Below are 17,556 nucleotides of genomic sequence, written 5' to 3' on the forward strand. Positions count from 1 at the left end.
ATATATCAAATGCAGGACAGTAGTGGTAGATAATTTATTCTTTGTAATTTTTACACGAGGAAGAACTTTTCTTACATCACATTATTTGCAAATCATAAAAAAAACAACAAACATTTAACCTGTATTACACCCCTCTGAAACAAGAACAGCTACGGGTGACTGTAAATCTATAAATTCTGCAGCTTAGTACTCATTCTATGCTCTCTCTTCCTAACACTCGCACAGCTCTCTTACATTCACTTCTTCTAAATAAATAAATGGATAAGGATCAAAACTGACCTCTGCAGAGAACTAGCTCGCGGAAAAAGCAAGTTGGACCCCGATCGAAGTCCGTGACGGAAGGACCAGTCGAATCCAGAGCGATTTTTTAGAAAATAAAACGTCCTGACCTAGATACGTCGCAAAATGGCGATGACCGATTTTTACACCGAAGTCTTCAATTTCTGACATCGAGAATAAAAGGAGGATGGAAAGGAGGAAGATAGCTTGCGAAAATCTCCAAGGGGCAGTAGAATCGTCGAAAGAAGCTACCTTTTTCTTTTCGTGTCTTATCTTCCGGCAGAGAGAAGCAATAGAAGAGTTGGCAAGGACACAAGCGAACCGGAAACCGGGTCAACGAGGTCAAGTGTCCAGTCGATCGGAGTAACCCTCGTTAAGAGACTTTAATTCGTGAAACTACGGCACGCCGATACAGCGGAGAACATGGACAATTGCGGTTCGAGTTGAGTGTGTTTCCCTAGTACTCTTTTATTTCCCACGAAAGTCTCGCTTCTGCACCTGACGGAGCAGTTGAGGACATTACTTCGGTTCAATTGTTAAAATAGAATAGAAGGTATAGCGGTCACGAATGTACGTTATTAATTTACTTCCAATTTCAGCGCTATGTAAATTAGATACGAGTGACGTTAATAACCCAGAAATAGATCCACGCGATTATCATAGGCGGGTACGGATATAGTAATGCGATTAAATGGTTCGCAAGAGCCATAATGAGATTAAGACCTTGCATTATGAAACACAAGTGTCTTCCTCGACGGTGCAGATAGAGCATAAATTTTAATCAACTCGAAAGTAGTGTGCACTTAATTAAACCATTCACTATTCTAAAACAGAATGTAACGTAAGCTATTTGAGAATTTTCAAGTTAAACTCCGTTAATATTGAATTGCAATCATAGAAGAGTCATGCGATGGTCAATCTTTGTTATCCACTCAATTTCTTCATCATCGCGTTTGCGGGCCTCGACGATTTCCATTGTACCTCTCTAGTAATAATTTACATTTAGGAAAGGATGCAGACGAAATGACTGATTTGTATTCTTATCGCAGCTGTATAAATTATGTAAATGGCATTCATATTCTCAAGGTATATGCTTAATTTTCAGACTTAAACATTTCGTCATATTTGAGAGTTTTTATTGGGGAAATTATTGGAGGGATTAATTTCAAACTTTTAACATATCTTCATAAGTACTTTGTCGAAGTTTAGACATTTTTTCGAGTATAAACAGTCAAAAACATATATGTAAAAAATATATTTGTTAATATACAGTCAGTCTCATAAATATTCGTACCCTATATGACCATTGAAGAAATTTGTTTAAATTAAATGGTAGATTTGATGTTTCCAAGAGGATGTTTGTATAAATATGTTGATGTATATATGAATTGTTATAAGTTTATTCATATACATATTTAGAATGAAAAATTCATTTGGTACTATTAAAATTATTATTTAATTTAGTCAAACTTCTTCAATAGAGGGTACGAATATTTATGGGATTGACTGTATGCTCTATAATGCTGTACTATGCTGCATTATGCTATATTATGTTATTAATAGACTGCGGATCTTTATGCATTTATAGGAAATTTGAATGTGCAAGAACCTGCAAAATGCAAACAATATACATAAATATAAAAAGGATTGAAAGTAAAGTTCATGTTATGATATTTTCAGAATAAAATAAATTCCTATTTAGGTTCAATTTTTGTAAGGACGTTCGGGATTTTATTTAGCATAAAGATCCGCAGTCTAGTTATTAATAATGATATATATTATTGTGTATGATGCTATACAATGTAATATTCTGTTAAGGGGGTATCCTGAATTCGGAGGTCTAACAAAAGCGGTTTTTCGTGAATTTTTTTAGGATGGAAACAAATAATTAATTCTAACGAACTGTTTATCCTATTTTCACACATATTTGTCTAGTCTGTACAAATTTTTTCAACAAGAAATATCCAAATTGAGTCGACTGTGACGCACATTTGTAGAGCACCTCACAATTAAAATCTCCTATCGGCGGGAATGATGCAAGTCGTAATTCTGGTTTGACACAAAAAAAATCAAAAGAAATTTTCATCTTCATACATTTTTCTTTTATGTGAACTAAACAATTTCATACAAAAAAAAATTTTAAACAACTTTTTTATCGAGTTAAAGTGATTTTTTTCACCCAAAGAACTCGTTCTTTTTTCAAACTTGCAGTAATTTCACATTTCACCATTTTTGCGGGTTTTTCTTAGTTCACATAGAAGAAAAATGTATGAAAATGAAAATTTCTTTTGATTTTTTTGTGTCAAACCAGAATTACGACCTGCATCTTTCCCGCCGATAGGAGGTTTTTATTGTGAGGTGCTGTACAAATGTGCGTCACAGTCGACTCAATTCGAATATTTCTTGTTGAAAAAATTTGTACGGACTACTCAAATATGTATGAAAATAGGATAAACAGTTCGATAGAATTAATTATTTTTTTCCATCCTAAAAAAATTCACGAAAAACCGCTTTTTTTAGACCTCCTAATTCAGGAGACCCCACTGATACCACCTTGTACCAAATAACTTTTATAAAAACATTTTTCCGATAGTTTCATTCCCTCTTTAGGTATTTCACCACTCCACTTCAAATGAAACACCCTGCGTATCATTGATTAGTCAAGTCCTACATAATATTGCCACTATCTGATATTCTTACTGTTGGACTTTTTACTCTGTTTGGGATGAAAAATGATTTCCTTTTGTACCACAAATCACGGAACAACTTATCATGCACGAATTGATATAATATTGTTGTTGGGCTTTTACAATGGAAAAACAACAGAACTAAAAACAAAAACGCGCGGACAAGGAGCCCGTCATCTGAATATACACATGCTGACGCGCTAATTAGCCGCGAAATTCAACACTTACCATAAAACGTGAACTTTAACAGCCCAAATTTCCATTCTTATCCTTCGACTATGAACGACAAAAGCCCAAGAGAACGGACAAGGTATTGACACTGTCTGGAGAGTCGACTGTGCAGGAAATTGAATCCAGTATCTTTGCATTTGCGGGTGCAACGTGTCGCTTTATCCGCGAAAAAGTTGGCACGGTAGCAATCGAAAGCGCGAAGTCGACGGCGTCTTTTCTCCTCGCGAGCATCTTGTTGTCTTGAATCCGGACCAGGGCGGAAAACTTGGGAAAAGAAACTCGGTCACGGCTGTCGAAGATGATAGCGCAGCTGTGCTCGACGCAATTGGCGGCGCAGCAGAATAGCTAAATGCCGCGGAGGGCGCTTCTACAAAAGAGATTGTTGCTCTCGACGTTAAACGGTTTTGTATGCGATAAGCGCGTACCGAAGGGGACGCCACTCTTCCACCTCCGTTCCTTTCTTCCTTCTCCACCTTTTCTCTCGGAATTGTCGTTTCGTTTTCTTTTATTGCACCGTGGAACACCGGCCATAAACACGCGTACATCTTCGTTGAATGCTCGGCCGACAGGGGGGCCAGACGAAGATGGGTGGAGTTATTGTTCTTAGCAGCCGCGGACGTTGCGCTGGAACTGAGCAAAATGCTAATTGAAGAAAAAAGTACATGTATTTACGTAATTCATTTCTCCTGACGAGACGCGGTGGTTGGACTGGTAATTTACCTTGTGGCCCAATTTACACGTTCGGAGGAAATAGTTTCGAAAGAAATTAACGAAACGGCGACACTTTCAGCTAATAACTTTGAATTCTTCATACAATTTATACAGGGTGTCCCAGGATCGGTGGTACAACCGAGAGGGAGGTGATTCTACATGAAAAAACAAATCGAAAATAAGGAATAACGTTTTTTCATTTGAGGTTTCGTTCTTGAGGAAATCGATTTTGAATATTAAGCAAGTACGGGTACACTTAACTATGGCCTAGATAGATGGATCTCGATACAGACTTTAAACTCACTCTAAATCCGTAGACAGAAATGAGTAATACGCCACATCATCTTGATATTAATGATATGAATACTACTTATAAGTGTCATGTATGTGAGTACTACTTGTAAGTGTCATATGTACAAACATACATACGACCTGTATCGGGATCTATCCATCTAAACCATAGTCACGTGTACGCGTACTCGCTAAATATTCATACCGATTTACTCAAGAACGAAACCTCAAATGAACAAATTTTATTCTTTATTTTCGATTTGTTTTTTTTTTTTATGTAGAATTACCCCCACCTCGATTGTACCACAGATGCTGGGACACCCCGTATATTTAGTTTCAGACATCATCTGAAGTGTATTTTACGTGTGCGCAGATTTTTAAATGAAATTCAATCAGATTTAATAAGACGACTCGGGATTATGAAATTTTGTTAATACAATTTGGTAAAAATATTTTAAAGACTTCTAACAAGACTATCAACATGAAAAGATCTATTTTTCACCCAAAATAAAATGTCACTCGAGTGTTCACCATGAGTACGCCGATCGTCGTATTCTGTTATTAAAAAATAGAATCTTGAAGCTTCTTTTGGATAATCCTTTAGGATCAATAATACAAGCTGGAGAAGTATCGAAGGTTCATCGACTCTGGTCGAGAAAAGAGTAACCTGACCGGGTATGCTAGGATTGGCCCAAAAATACCTCAGCATCGAATGACATTCCTCGATACATTATCTTCTATAAATGGTAGTGCAACCGATGACGCAGTCGCGTTCAACCGGTTTTGGTAGCGAAAAGGAAGAGTTCGTGGAACAATGCCAGAGAAATCGTCCATTCGGTTGATGCCCATACTCGGTTTGTGTTCGTTTAGCCGAAGTTTAAGGAAACTGGATTGCTGCAAACAACACTGTACTTCCACAGTATACATTATTTAAAAAATAAAAATACATGGTTCTTCTATTTTACGTTTATATCTAAGAAACAATTCAGTAATTCTATATTCTCCACATTATCATAAATAGACATTAATTCAAACCGATTGGTTCAAATACTATTACAAACATTAATATTATAGTATTATAATATATATAAGTATTAATATTTGTACATTTATTAATAATTTCACTCGAAAAATAATCAGTTCTTAATAGTTATACATTCTTCATATTAGTAAACAGTTATTATATAACATTTTCAAACACCTGTAAAATCCATAATTGTTGAAACTTTGAATAATCCTTAGAGGTACGTTTGAGTATTACTAAAGACTCAAATTTTCAAAAAATCTGACATGCTGTTTCATTTAGTGTCCGATTTCGCATGGAATGACCCAGTTACGTCCCAGCCGGAGGTGTAACGCAGTTTTTCGCAACACGCTCCTGCCATTTTCCACTCGCGACATCTTCAAGCGAACCATATTTTCCGCCCATATTTTCTTCTTCTCGCGAGAAATATCTCATTTTTCTTGACGAAAGGGGAAGCGCGCATAAGCAGACATTTCAATCTTATTCCCTCGTAGGAGCAGAGCGGACATTGCTCGCAACTCGGCTACGAATCAACGAGATGCAAAAAAGAAAGCAATATTTGCCTGTTTTCTTCTTGGTTCCTTCGCTTCTTCAAAAATTTCGGCTATGTTTAACGATGCCCTTTCATATTATTTCCTTCGCTGTTATCTGCTCAGCCTAAAGCACATATGGGCCACCCCCGACCCTCTACTTCCTTTCATTCTGCTTTAATCTATTTCAGTCGAGTATATCGTGAGAGAAAACATGTGTTTCAACGCTTTAAATGTTTTTCGATACTAAAATCACAATTTGACAACATTGCTTTGATGGGTTCTTATTAATTTTATATAGTGAAAAATTCATTCATTCATTTCATCAAAATTCATATTTTCAAAACTGAGCGTCCTATGAATGAACTGTAAATATAAACAAGTTTCATCTCGTCGTCCCCTATAAACTGACATTTTTTAAAAATTGATTTAACGAATATAAATATTTTTCTGAGTCCATTTCTCGAGGGTATATATATAATATCCACCCTTCGCAGTCAAAGGGTTAATCAGCTTTTATTTTCAAACAAAACCATTTGTCTTCGCAGCAGCACACATACAGGGTGTCTACGTATTAGTTCGGACATACGCAGGGTGTCAATTCTACAACAAATTTCCAACAAGAAATTACTCTTAGACATTTTCTTTGTGTCGCCTTATTCTCGAGAATGTTCACTTTCAATATTTGTTATGCGTTTACGACTTGACACTTTTTACACGGCCATAACTCCACCAAATTACAGTGCAAACTTAAAGTTAAGTATACCATTCGAAAGAGCGATAAATTTCCCATCTCCTTGATGTCAAATTAAAAATTATTACGTAGATTTAACAAGTGAAAAATTAGGACAAACTTTACATTGTGAAACTTTCAAAAAATTTGATTTTTTTTCTATCCGTTTTTCGGTTTCAAAGACATAGTTTTTTGACGGGCACTCTTCGGGAAAAACTTCCTCGAAGTCTCAGCTTTGGAATGGTATTGTCAAAACAAATTGTACGGTGGTATTTTCGGGAGAAAATGACGTTTAAATGCAAACGTAAATGACGTAATGACGTTTAAATCTACGTAATTTGGTTTTGCATCAGGGAGATGGGAAATTTAACGTTCTTTCGAATGGTATATTTGGTTTTAAGTTTGCACTGTAATTTGGTGGAGTTATGGCCGTTTAAAGAGTGTCAAGTCACAAACGTATAAAAAAATATTGAAAGTGAAAATTCTCAAGAATAAGGCGACACAAAGAAAATGTCTAAGAGTAATTTCTTGTTGGAAATTTGTTGTAGAATTGACACCCTGCGTATGTCCGAACTTAAACGTAGACACCCTGTATAGAGTGTTTCGATAAAGCGTTCAACGTTTTCAATTACAGAGTCAATCCCAGAATTATTGCAGTCGTAAACAAATTGTTTCATAATTCGCTACGGCCTGAATTTCCCAGATACCACCGACAAAAGATCTCTCCAAAGATTTCGTAACAACGTTCTCGTTCACATCTTTCGAAGGCTTCCTGAAGTCCTACGATTATGTTCTTCGTATCCTCTTCCGTTAAAGCTATCGCGCTGGCCCTTGAGCTTATCTTCGGTCTCGTAATCACCCTTGATAGAGCCGTAACCTCCATCGTGAATTCACGAAGGGAATGGGAGCGATAAAGCCAGGCTGGAACTCCAGCGAACTGCTGAAACGTTACTCAAAATCTTATCCAGGAATTTGATAATGGTTATCGCTATCGGCGCAATCAACGTGACAGACGAAAACTAATTTAGCGGAACGTGGCACGCGAGAGGAAATAAAGAAACCGGAAATTACTGGAACAATAGGGTTTCATTGTTGAGAACAGATGGTCGTATTTTACGGAGTCCTTTTGCTTGGTTATTATTTCGTTTTTTAGTACATTGTAGTACAGGAAGAACGGTTTATGACGATTCATGGCTCTGAATTACGGTATTGTAATACTTTTGTCTCGATTCAATATTTTGTTATACCAATTTTGCAGTTTAATGTGATATTCTTGCAAATTGGTGAGTATGATTATGGATGGAGAATATTTGAAAGAAGTAGAATACCAACAATAGAAATATTGATTAAGTTCAATCGAAAGCAAGTAGTGGAGAACAGGAATATTAAACAGTATTAAGGGGTTGGTCGCAGTCAGGAAGAGGAAAAACGACATTTCTTTGTGATTTTTTTTAGTTATTAAATAATAATTTGCATAAGTAACAATTAAGTATATTATAAAGCATGTTTTAAAGAACTAAAAGACATTTTGTTTTAAAAACATAGGTTTGCGGTGAGCAAGATTTCTCTACACTGGTTTACTTGAAAACAAAAACAAAGCTAGATTTCGAAAATAGATTAGTCTAACGGGTCTCTGATCGAAGGATTTTGGAAAAAATTAATTTAAAACAAAATGGCGTACATTTGAAGTTGATTTTCAATTTTTTCACTAAAATTAAACGATTCAATACAGAATTAAAAAAAAGTATACAAGAAAACAAAAATCCTTCGATCAGGGACCCGTTAGTCTAATATATTTTCTAAATCTATCTTTAATTTTGTTTTCAAGTAAACCAGTGTAGAAAAATCTTGCTCACCGCAAACCAAGTGGCCACCCACCCACGCCATCGCCTGTTATGACGAAATGAATTAACCTTTTTTTAAAACAAAAATTCTTTTACAGTTCTTTAAGACATAGTTTGTAATATATTTACATTTCATTCAGAAAAATTATTTAATACCTTAAAAAAAACACACACACAAGAAATTGTCCGTTTCCATTTTCCTGACTGCGACTAACCCCTTAATGAATAATGAAAGGTCAATAATGCAGTTATTAGATGTATATTATTGTTTAAATTATGATTACTTATTGGCCGTTATCATCATTCAAAAAAATATACAGAGCTATACGAGGACTCCAAGTCTTCTAAATTTTTTGGACGCAGCAGGGATTTGACTATGGCGAGAGAAATTGATGTAATCTCCTTTTGAAAATGCTTCAGGCGTGTGACTTCAATGTCGACGTGGCGACCAATACAGCCGGAGTTTCTTAACCCGGGACCGTTTTAGAACTTGCAAAATTGCCTTAGAATTTGTACAAGCTCCTCGAAACTTGCAGAACCTTGTTAAAACTTAGGTAACTTCACCACTTTCAACGGCGCGTGATGCCCCGTAAATCTACGTGAGGGTTAGATGTGAACAGTCATAAACTATGTTTGAGGTTTAGGTTAGTTCCCTCGAAATCGGGGACTCGAAAACGTCACCGTATGTATTAGACTTTCGAGAGTGTATACAAGGAACAGGTCGAGTGTTGACCGTGCAGCAAAATGTTTATGTACCATGTATCCGTACATCTCAAGAAACAATAATATTAACATGAAACATAATATTAGATCGAGTCATAAGTAACTTCCGTTTTTCTATCAGACATTTATTTTGCTCTCTTTAAATAACAAAATTATATTAATTTAATATGTAGTATTCACCACTATTATCTATAACCTTCTCCCATCTTTCTGGGAGTTTATCAATTCCTTCCTTGTAAAATGTGGTTGGTTTGGATTGGAAGAAGTTTTCGACAGCCTGCCTGACTTGCTCTTCAGAATTGAAGGTTTTTCCATTCAAAAAGATTTGTAAGGAACAGAAAAGGTGGTAGTCTTTCGGGGCAAGATCCGGGGAGTAAGGTGGACGTGGTGAAACAGACCATCCAAGCTCAAGAATCTTTTCTTAAGTCACCCTTGCTGTATGTGGACGCGCATTGTCGCGTAAAAGAATGACGTTTCTGCGATTGACGAGTGCAGGACGTTTTTCATGGAGTTTCTCTTGCACTCTTTGCAACTGCTGAACGCATCTATCCGCAGTATTCGTTAAATTTGACTTCAACAATTCGTGGTGAATTGTTCCTTGACAATCCCACCACACAATAAAATCTTTTTGCCATGGATGTTTGCTTTCGGATCTGGTAGGGGTGGTTGATCCTTATCAAGCTACTGTCTTTTGCGGACTATATTGTCATAGGTAACCCATTTTTCATCGCCTGTTGCAATCCTGTTTAAAAAGGGCTCAATTTTTACCCGTGAGAGCAGACTTGTGGCGATTGACATGCGATCTTCTTTATTTCGTTCACTGAGATATCCATGAGGTGAGGTATCCATACTCCTAACTTGCTAACATTCCCTAATTTCTTCAAGTGGCGGTTAACAGTTGATTGTGATGTATTCAACCTTTCTGCTATACCTCTTGTTGATTGACGTGGATTTTGCTCCAATATTGCCTGTAAAAGGTTGTCGTCAAAGTCGGAAGGACGTCCCGCCCTCGGTTCGTCTTTTAAGGTTGTATCTCCAGAACGGAATTTTATAAACCAATTTCTAACTGTCCGATCAGTTATTAGTCCGTCACCATGTACACTGCATATTTTGTCAGCTGTCGCCTTAGCATTATTGCCTTGTTTAAATTCCCAAAGCATTACATGACGAATATGTACTTTTTGCCTATCCTTTTCAGAGGTGAAAAAAAAACAGTTTGACGTAACATGTATCACACAAAACAGTCGACAAAAGACTAACAGAAGCCTCGTCTATATAGTGAACAATGAGATTCTACTTAGCTGCATCGGAAGTTACTTATGACTCGACCTAATATTTTGATGCAATTTTGAATTTATTTTAAACTTATTAACTTTATTTATTACTCGAACAAGAAATAAGAATATAGGGTGCAAATGATAATCAATTAATGACATTAATAAAATTGACTTCTTTTTATGATACTGTATATTTTAAAATCTGATGTTTTCAATGTTTTTCAAATGTGCCTTTGAATTTTTCTTAAAAATGAGCACGGACTTTCTGGACAACCTAATGCATATACTTGCCATATAAAGATGACGAATTATGTAAATTTCGGCTGGGTCAAGTAACCTCTGAAACTCGCAAAGAACGCGTCCACTGATAAGAAAGCCGCACTGCAATTCGATTTCATCGAAATAAAACGGAGAAGCGCGTATTATGCGATGAAGGGAAATTCCTCCAGCGATACACTTCCGTGTTGCATCACTGGATGCGGCCTATTTCAGGCTGAATGCTGCCAGCGAGTTCCGCAGAGGTATTCGAGGTGCTTTCAGCTTGATTTGTATCCGCATAGGAAAAGCCAGCCAAAAGTGCAGCACGAATCGCCAGGGAATATCGTCACCGGTCACCTGGAAACGGTTTTGCCATTTTCAAAATTTGTTCGACAAATAAAGCCGTAGATCTTTTACCGCTTTAAAACGTTACGTTTTAAAGCGAGGTGTCCATTGAAGCGATAAAGTGGAGAATGTTTAAGGGGATGCGCTCATCTTTATGGACTGTATGCTTTAATATAAAAAAAATGTTCAAGTTCTGAACATTTTTGGTAGTTGACGTACGTGTAATTTTATACATATGCAGGAAATTTGAATGTGGAAAAAACTACAAAATGCACACGGTATGGAATAATATAAATAAAATATTGAAAGTAAAATTCGTGTTACATTTACAGAGTAAAATAAATTTTTATTGAAATTCAATTTTTGCAAGTATATTTGCTAAGATTTTATTTTGTATAAAAGTTCACAGTCTAGCAATGACGTTTTGAAAAGGGTATACAAAATTGCATGTAATTATTTTGTATGTTCGTGGAATTATTTAGAAGTTCTTATAACTCTGGTTTGAAATCGTGTACAATTGATAGTTCTCAAAATCAATCGACTGATAACAATAACTTTAGTCCAATTTTTGCGGATGACCATTCTATAATAATAGAGTTAAATAGAGAATGAATTTTAGAAATAAGTTGTTTTGTTGCTCCTTTCTCCCAATTACAAATATACATTGACCTTGGTAGTATTAATGTTAAGATCTCCGAGACCATCCCTAGAAATAATATCGAGAATTTCTCAGGAACTCGGTCCGAATTGTTCTCCAAATATCTTTCCATTTACATTCGAAACCAGCGATGACTCACGTTTCCTTTTCCTTCTGTTCCAGCAAAATTATCTCATGAAATTTGGATACCTACCCCAGTCAGATTTAGAAACAGGAAACCTTAGAACGGACGACCAGCTCAGGAGCGCCATCAAACATTTACAGGTGAGTGAAATATTTCGTCGATGCTTTCATACCACGAAAGGTTGCCGTGAGTATCGAATACGTGATGCGACTCTTTTACCGTTGTAAATGAAATGTGCACGCGATAAATTACAAAGTCGACGAAACTGTAAATGAAATACTGTATTTCGCGACGCAGACGTGCTTCCGTTTCGAGCTTTCTATTATTTTGGGTTGTGGCTCAGCTACAATTGCTTTATTCGCTCTCGTAAACAACAAATACTATTACGCCTCTTTAATGGCGAAAGGAAAAGGAAAGGAAACTTAAAATGATTAATAAAATAAACAAAGAACAGTTGAATATTTTCCTTTAATCTTTAACAAATCACTTGAATTGATTGGAAGAACAACGTACTTCTGTTGTGGTCCGTATATTGTTATTAATCTACACATGTAGCAAAAGGAATGAAAATGAAAATTAATTATAAATTAAGCAAGAAATAAAATTGAAAAGCATAGAAAATACAAATTAATAGACCAACACTTCTTATTAATTCTACCATTTCACAAATGTTCTCCTCAGCCTAATCAAAGCAACGATCGATGGAAAATTTATGAAACCACCCAATTTATTTATAACTGACCAGGATTGTAAACATACCCTCTGATCGTAACTAGTGACGTTCCTCAGGTAATTGACAACTATTTTCATAGGAACGTTTAGGGGCGACTTGTAATCCGTTCGCTTGAACGTCACAAATTCTGATCACGCTAAAAGAGCACAGGGTCGTTTCCAATACGAGATTATACTACCAGAAACGTTTGAATGCCGCACCGTCGACGGGTTTCCATTTCGTTTGGATGATCCTGGCGATCGATCCAAAGGGACAATCTAACTTTAGCGGCCGGAAAAATAGCTGGAACGGAGGATAACGAGAGCAAACGCGCAATTGGGGAAAAGCGACGCGTCGCTCGTCTGGCGAGGATTTACATGAAAATGGAGCTCGTTAGGAGGAAACGTCCGTAGACATTCGACGAAATCAATATTTCCTCCCGTGTTCTAACAAATTATCGTCAAAGTAACGTTCACGGTTCCTTCAAATTCACTCGGCAGACTTTACATTTTTTTCGAATATTGCGTGTAACTTGTATAAGTAAGACATATGTCGAGAACATATGTATATTTAGCATGCTCTTGGCACCAGAAACAGAACTTTTCCTTTGTACAAAAGAGCCAGCGAACCTTGTACAAATAAAAGCCTACATTTTTCTTATTTAGAAACCTGTTGTGCATTTTTTCAGGTTTGACAAGCCTAGAAATTGTTCAGGTTGGAGTTATAATTTCAATTAAGAATCTTTAATAGAAATTCCAATTAAGTTATCACGAAAAGTGAACTTCGTCGATCGTTTATACGTATTATTTGGAGGATTTTCTAGAGATATAGAGGGTGATTCTAGAAGCTGAGACAAGTTGCAACTCTTTTTAACCGACTTCCAAAAGGAAAAGGTTACTCTATTCGATATGTATAATTTTTTTTTCTAAGGAGAGATTCAACAAATTGTTAAGAGTATTTGAATTCTCGAAATCAGGCCATCTTTAATTCTTTGAGGCACACGATTATAAAATAAAAATAAAATTCAAGCTGCACAGAAGAACAGTGTCAACAACTTGCCGACGCGTTTTGACTTGTACACTTGAAAAACTTGAAATAAAATAGTAAAGCTAAGCAAAAGGTAGAATAACTTAAAACCCATCTAACTTCAAAGAGTTAAATTAAATGGTTGAAACGAAAACTATTCAAGTGCATTTTACGCCAAATAATAAATCCATCGACAGAATTGTTTGTATCCGCGCTCTGAACTTAGCTACGACTTGTTCTACCCTTGTTGGAAAGTTAGCAGTTTCTTATCGTAAACAAACATTACTTCCACCGCGCGGAAGGTGTCTGCTGAGAGTTGGAGAGCTCTTTCGCAAATGGAAAGGCGAGGTCAGGAATTGCAGACGAATTATTGCGTTTCGTTGAACTTCGGAGGAAACTTTTTCGCGGGTACCAAGACCTCGCCCCAATCGAATGGAGCGCAAGTTTTCGTAGAGTGCACGCTGGAATCCCTACCTGGGAAACTTCTGCCTTCTTTCTGTCCGCGTCCTAGCGACGGGATTCTTATCCTCTTCATCTTTTCGAATGTATGCAAATTCTGTTTACTTTTCCGTTTCCCTTGCACCAACGAACTTCGTCGGCATACTGCTTTGCCGTGAATATTTTAGCTGCAATATTGTAAACTTGATTCCCTGGAAAGTAAAGGGACCAGAGGTTCTCAAGCCTCGTGTATTTACAGCCTCTTTAAAGGATCATCGACTTAATCATGGAGAACGTGCGCCGAAGAAAATCCGATGTCTCTCGCGTCTTTATTTTCTCCTTTCACGATTTTATAAAGTTATGCTCTCCACTTATAATCGTTCGTTACTCTGGTTCCAATATGAATTCTATATTTAGCATTTCGTAGAAGGATCTATCGATGCCTACCAATCTACCAAAATCACAAAAATCCGTGATTGTTTATTAATATTTAATTGTAAATGCATTCATCGACCTCTCTGTCATGAGAGAAAAAAATGTTTCCATAAAAGTGGAGTAATTGTAAATGAGGTAGAAGATTCAAGAGCACTTAATTTATGAAAATTCACAGATTATGGAAAGTGCACGCATAAAGTGAACTATTTTTGAAGAAACCGTCGAACAAAACAAGTTTCGAAAATTCTTGTTTAAGTGAAACTTTGTGATTCAAGATGAAAACTCTTGCTCTTTCTCGTGTGCTTTGCTTGATATTCCTACTCTGTTTTTCTATTATTTCTGAATCGCCGGTCTGCATATATTGTAATTTCGGCGAAATTACGTCCTTCCTGTATTCCGTGCCAATATTTATTCATACCAACTGAATTTGTTCCGAAGCAGTGGTTACTCTAAAATGAGATGCGATGATATATTCTCCATAATATTCCTCTTTATTATTTGTGTAGCCTACATTTCTTGTATCAGGGGAATTCATGTACTCATGTGCATTTTTCAAAGTACGTTGCATAAAACATAACTGCATGAGCTACACTTATTCATGAATTATTCACCCATTATTACTCTCAATATTTTACTATCGCAAAGGCGATGCTTCTATATCTTTATCATAATTATTTGATACACATTTTCAAGAAAAATAACGAGGCTACTTGGGTGGTTATCGACGTTATTGGCGACACTTTCATCGTGCATTGTGTTTGCCCTCAGAGATATGGTGGTATTCCTGTAACTGGTGAAATCGACGAAGCTACGACGAAATTGTTGAAGCTTCCGCGTTGCGGACTTCCGGATCAACCGGATCCCAGGTACACGAGGATGAGGCACAAGCGTTACACGGTCCATGGGCAGCAGTGGCCACATTGGAATCTCACCTGGAGGTAAGTGTCTAATCTTACAAAGATCTCTAGAGATCTGTAGTCTCATCTGACTGTATCTTCTCTATGCATATGTAGATTGTCTTGCACACTTTAGATAATAGGGTACACTTAGTATGCATCGTGTATCATATCTTAATACAGATTGACTATTTTTTAGTCGAATAGAAAAAGAAATTAGAACAAGATTATTAAAAGGGTCACATTTTAAAAAATGGAACTGTTTTATATAAGTCCGAGAGCCCGCGACAGAAATGGATGACTCATTTCATTACACAAATGAACCTGTTTTCCGAAGATGGTATGTCTCCCTAGTTCAGAAATGCTTGGTCTGGCATGAATTCAGTGGCGTATTATAATAATTTGCTTTTTGGCCGAAATCAGTACTACTGAAATATGTAGTATGTATTGTTGACATACCAAATTGCACAAAATAGGTGGTCTGGCAGATTGTAAGCGGCACTAAATGGGTCTGGAAGTCGAAAAACCATGTCGGAAAAACGAAGTAGTTCATTAAAATACCTAATAAAACTATCAAGTAATTAATATTATTATTTCTGAAACTTTTTGTATAAACAATATGTAATACATAGGGTTAAAAAAATTTGGTCTGGCAAACTTTGAGTGGTGTTAAATCGGTCTGGCAGCCGTTTAACAGAACGAACACACATGCGTTACCGGCGTTGAGATCTCGATAATCCAATAAAACTATCAAGTAATAATTATTTTTAACCATTATATACATTAGTTATGTATAAAATATTGCTGTGATGATTTTCATTTCATACAATTATTATTATTATTATTATTATTATTATTTAACTTCAATAAGTCATGAATTTGCATGGCGCGCATATGTGTTCGCTCTTTTAACGACTGCCAGACCGATTTAACACCACTCAAAGTTTGCCAGACCAAATTTTTTTAATCCTATGTATTACATATTGTTTATACAAAAAGTTTCAGAAATAATGATTTCAATCAAACTACTTCGTTTTTCCGACAAGGTTTTCCGACTGCCAGATCCATTTAGCACCGCTTACAATCTGCCAGACCAACTTTTTTATGCAATTTGGTATGTCAACAATACATTCTAAAAATTTCAGTAATAATGATTTCAGTCAAAGATACTGTTATTTCTTACATGTTTCCGACTTTCTAGCGGTGCGATGCATCGTTTGTGCTCTGCCAGCCTTGGATTATTTTTATTCTTTAGTAGAAAACAGTCAAGTAGCAAAAGGATATTTGTAATGAAATTGGCCGAAATTTTATGTCGCGCGCTCTCTGACTATATCTTTTTATAGAAAGTAGAGCTTCCAATAAATTTCTTAGATACATGCCATTTAATAATTTAGAAACTAAAAAAGCGCCAAGAGACAGATACAGACCCCTGTAAACAGTTGTTTCGTGTTTTACGCTTGGAGTACCCCAGGAAGAAATTCGTCCTTTCTGTTATATTCAATAACATTCGTGAAACTCAATAGAGTGCCAAACAGCGTGCAAACTTGCGTAGCACCGAGGAAGGAATTGGAGTAAAAATATTCCGCCGCGAGTAAGACCTCTCCACGCTGCATTTCCGTGTAGTCAGCGATGGTACACGATAAAAAGGGACAGACGATGTTCCGAAATCGAGACCACGTAAATACGACGTGCATCCATCGTGCAGTAGACGGCAGAAGCTACACGTCAGCGCGAACAGTTCCAGGATAATGATACACGACTGCCTATTGCTGTTACCTGTGCAAGGAACAGCACGTCTGGGCTTCTAATTGCCAGTCGCTGCGCGGAGATCGAGACGCCACGGGGTGGGTAAAATTCCGCGCGAACGCAGCGTTAACTGCACGGAAATGCCATTGACATTGTTGGTCGTGGGCCAACAGCGCGCACGAGTTCGTTTGCTTGGCAGTTGGAGCATCTCTCCCCCTTTCTGTGTCCCGTCGGGGATGATGTGGCTGCAGCCACGCAAACGGCCAACCGTGAAAATCGCGCTGATTCGCGACGTGAGCAGAAACTGCCAACTCTACCTCCGGCTTTCGGTCCTTTGTCCCCGTTGCAGACTTGGAAAAAAGGCTTAGTTGACTGTTAGCCAGAGAGACTGGACACTATTGGATAAGACGCTTCCGTGGCTGCTGGCCGCTTGGCAGATACCCTGGACCAATTTGCACCGATTAAGCTTTAACGATCGCGTGTTGGATCGGGTTACAAGATGAGCAACTATTAGGTTAGCCCAAAGTGACGACTCATGCTCAGCTGGCTTGTCAATGTTTATATAAATAAAGGATCTTGCCTCTTAGA

The 17,556-nt window shown here is 37.0% G+C and overlaps 1 protein-coding gene across 2 annotated transcripts in view; it reads left to right on the forward strand.

The window, feature by feature from the left end:
- The window catches only part of LOC128873034 (matrix metalloproteinase-2), a 205,677-nt gene that overhangs the window by 52,125 nt on the left and 135,996 nt on the right, over window positions 1-17,556 (forward strand). For both annotated transcript variants that reach the window (XM_054116315.1, XM_054116316.1), the window contains 2 exons: window positions 11,754-11,855; window positions 15,095-15,264. In XM_054116315.1, the coding sequence (XP_053972290.1) occupies window positions 11,754-11,855; window positions 15,095-15,264 (272 nt within the window). The remainder of the gene's footprint in view (window positions 1-11,753; window positions 11,856-15,094; window positions 15,265-17,556) is intronic.

The sequence above is a fragment of the Hylaeus volcanicus genome, chromosome 2 (assembly GCF_026283585.1).
Source record: "Hylaeus volcanicus isolate JK05 chromosome 2, UHH_iyHylVolc1.0_haploid, whole genome shotgun sequence".
Classification (NCBI taxonomy): Eukaryota; Metazoa; Arthropoda; class Insecta; order Hymenoptera; family Colletidae; genus Hylaeus; species Hylaeus volcanicus.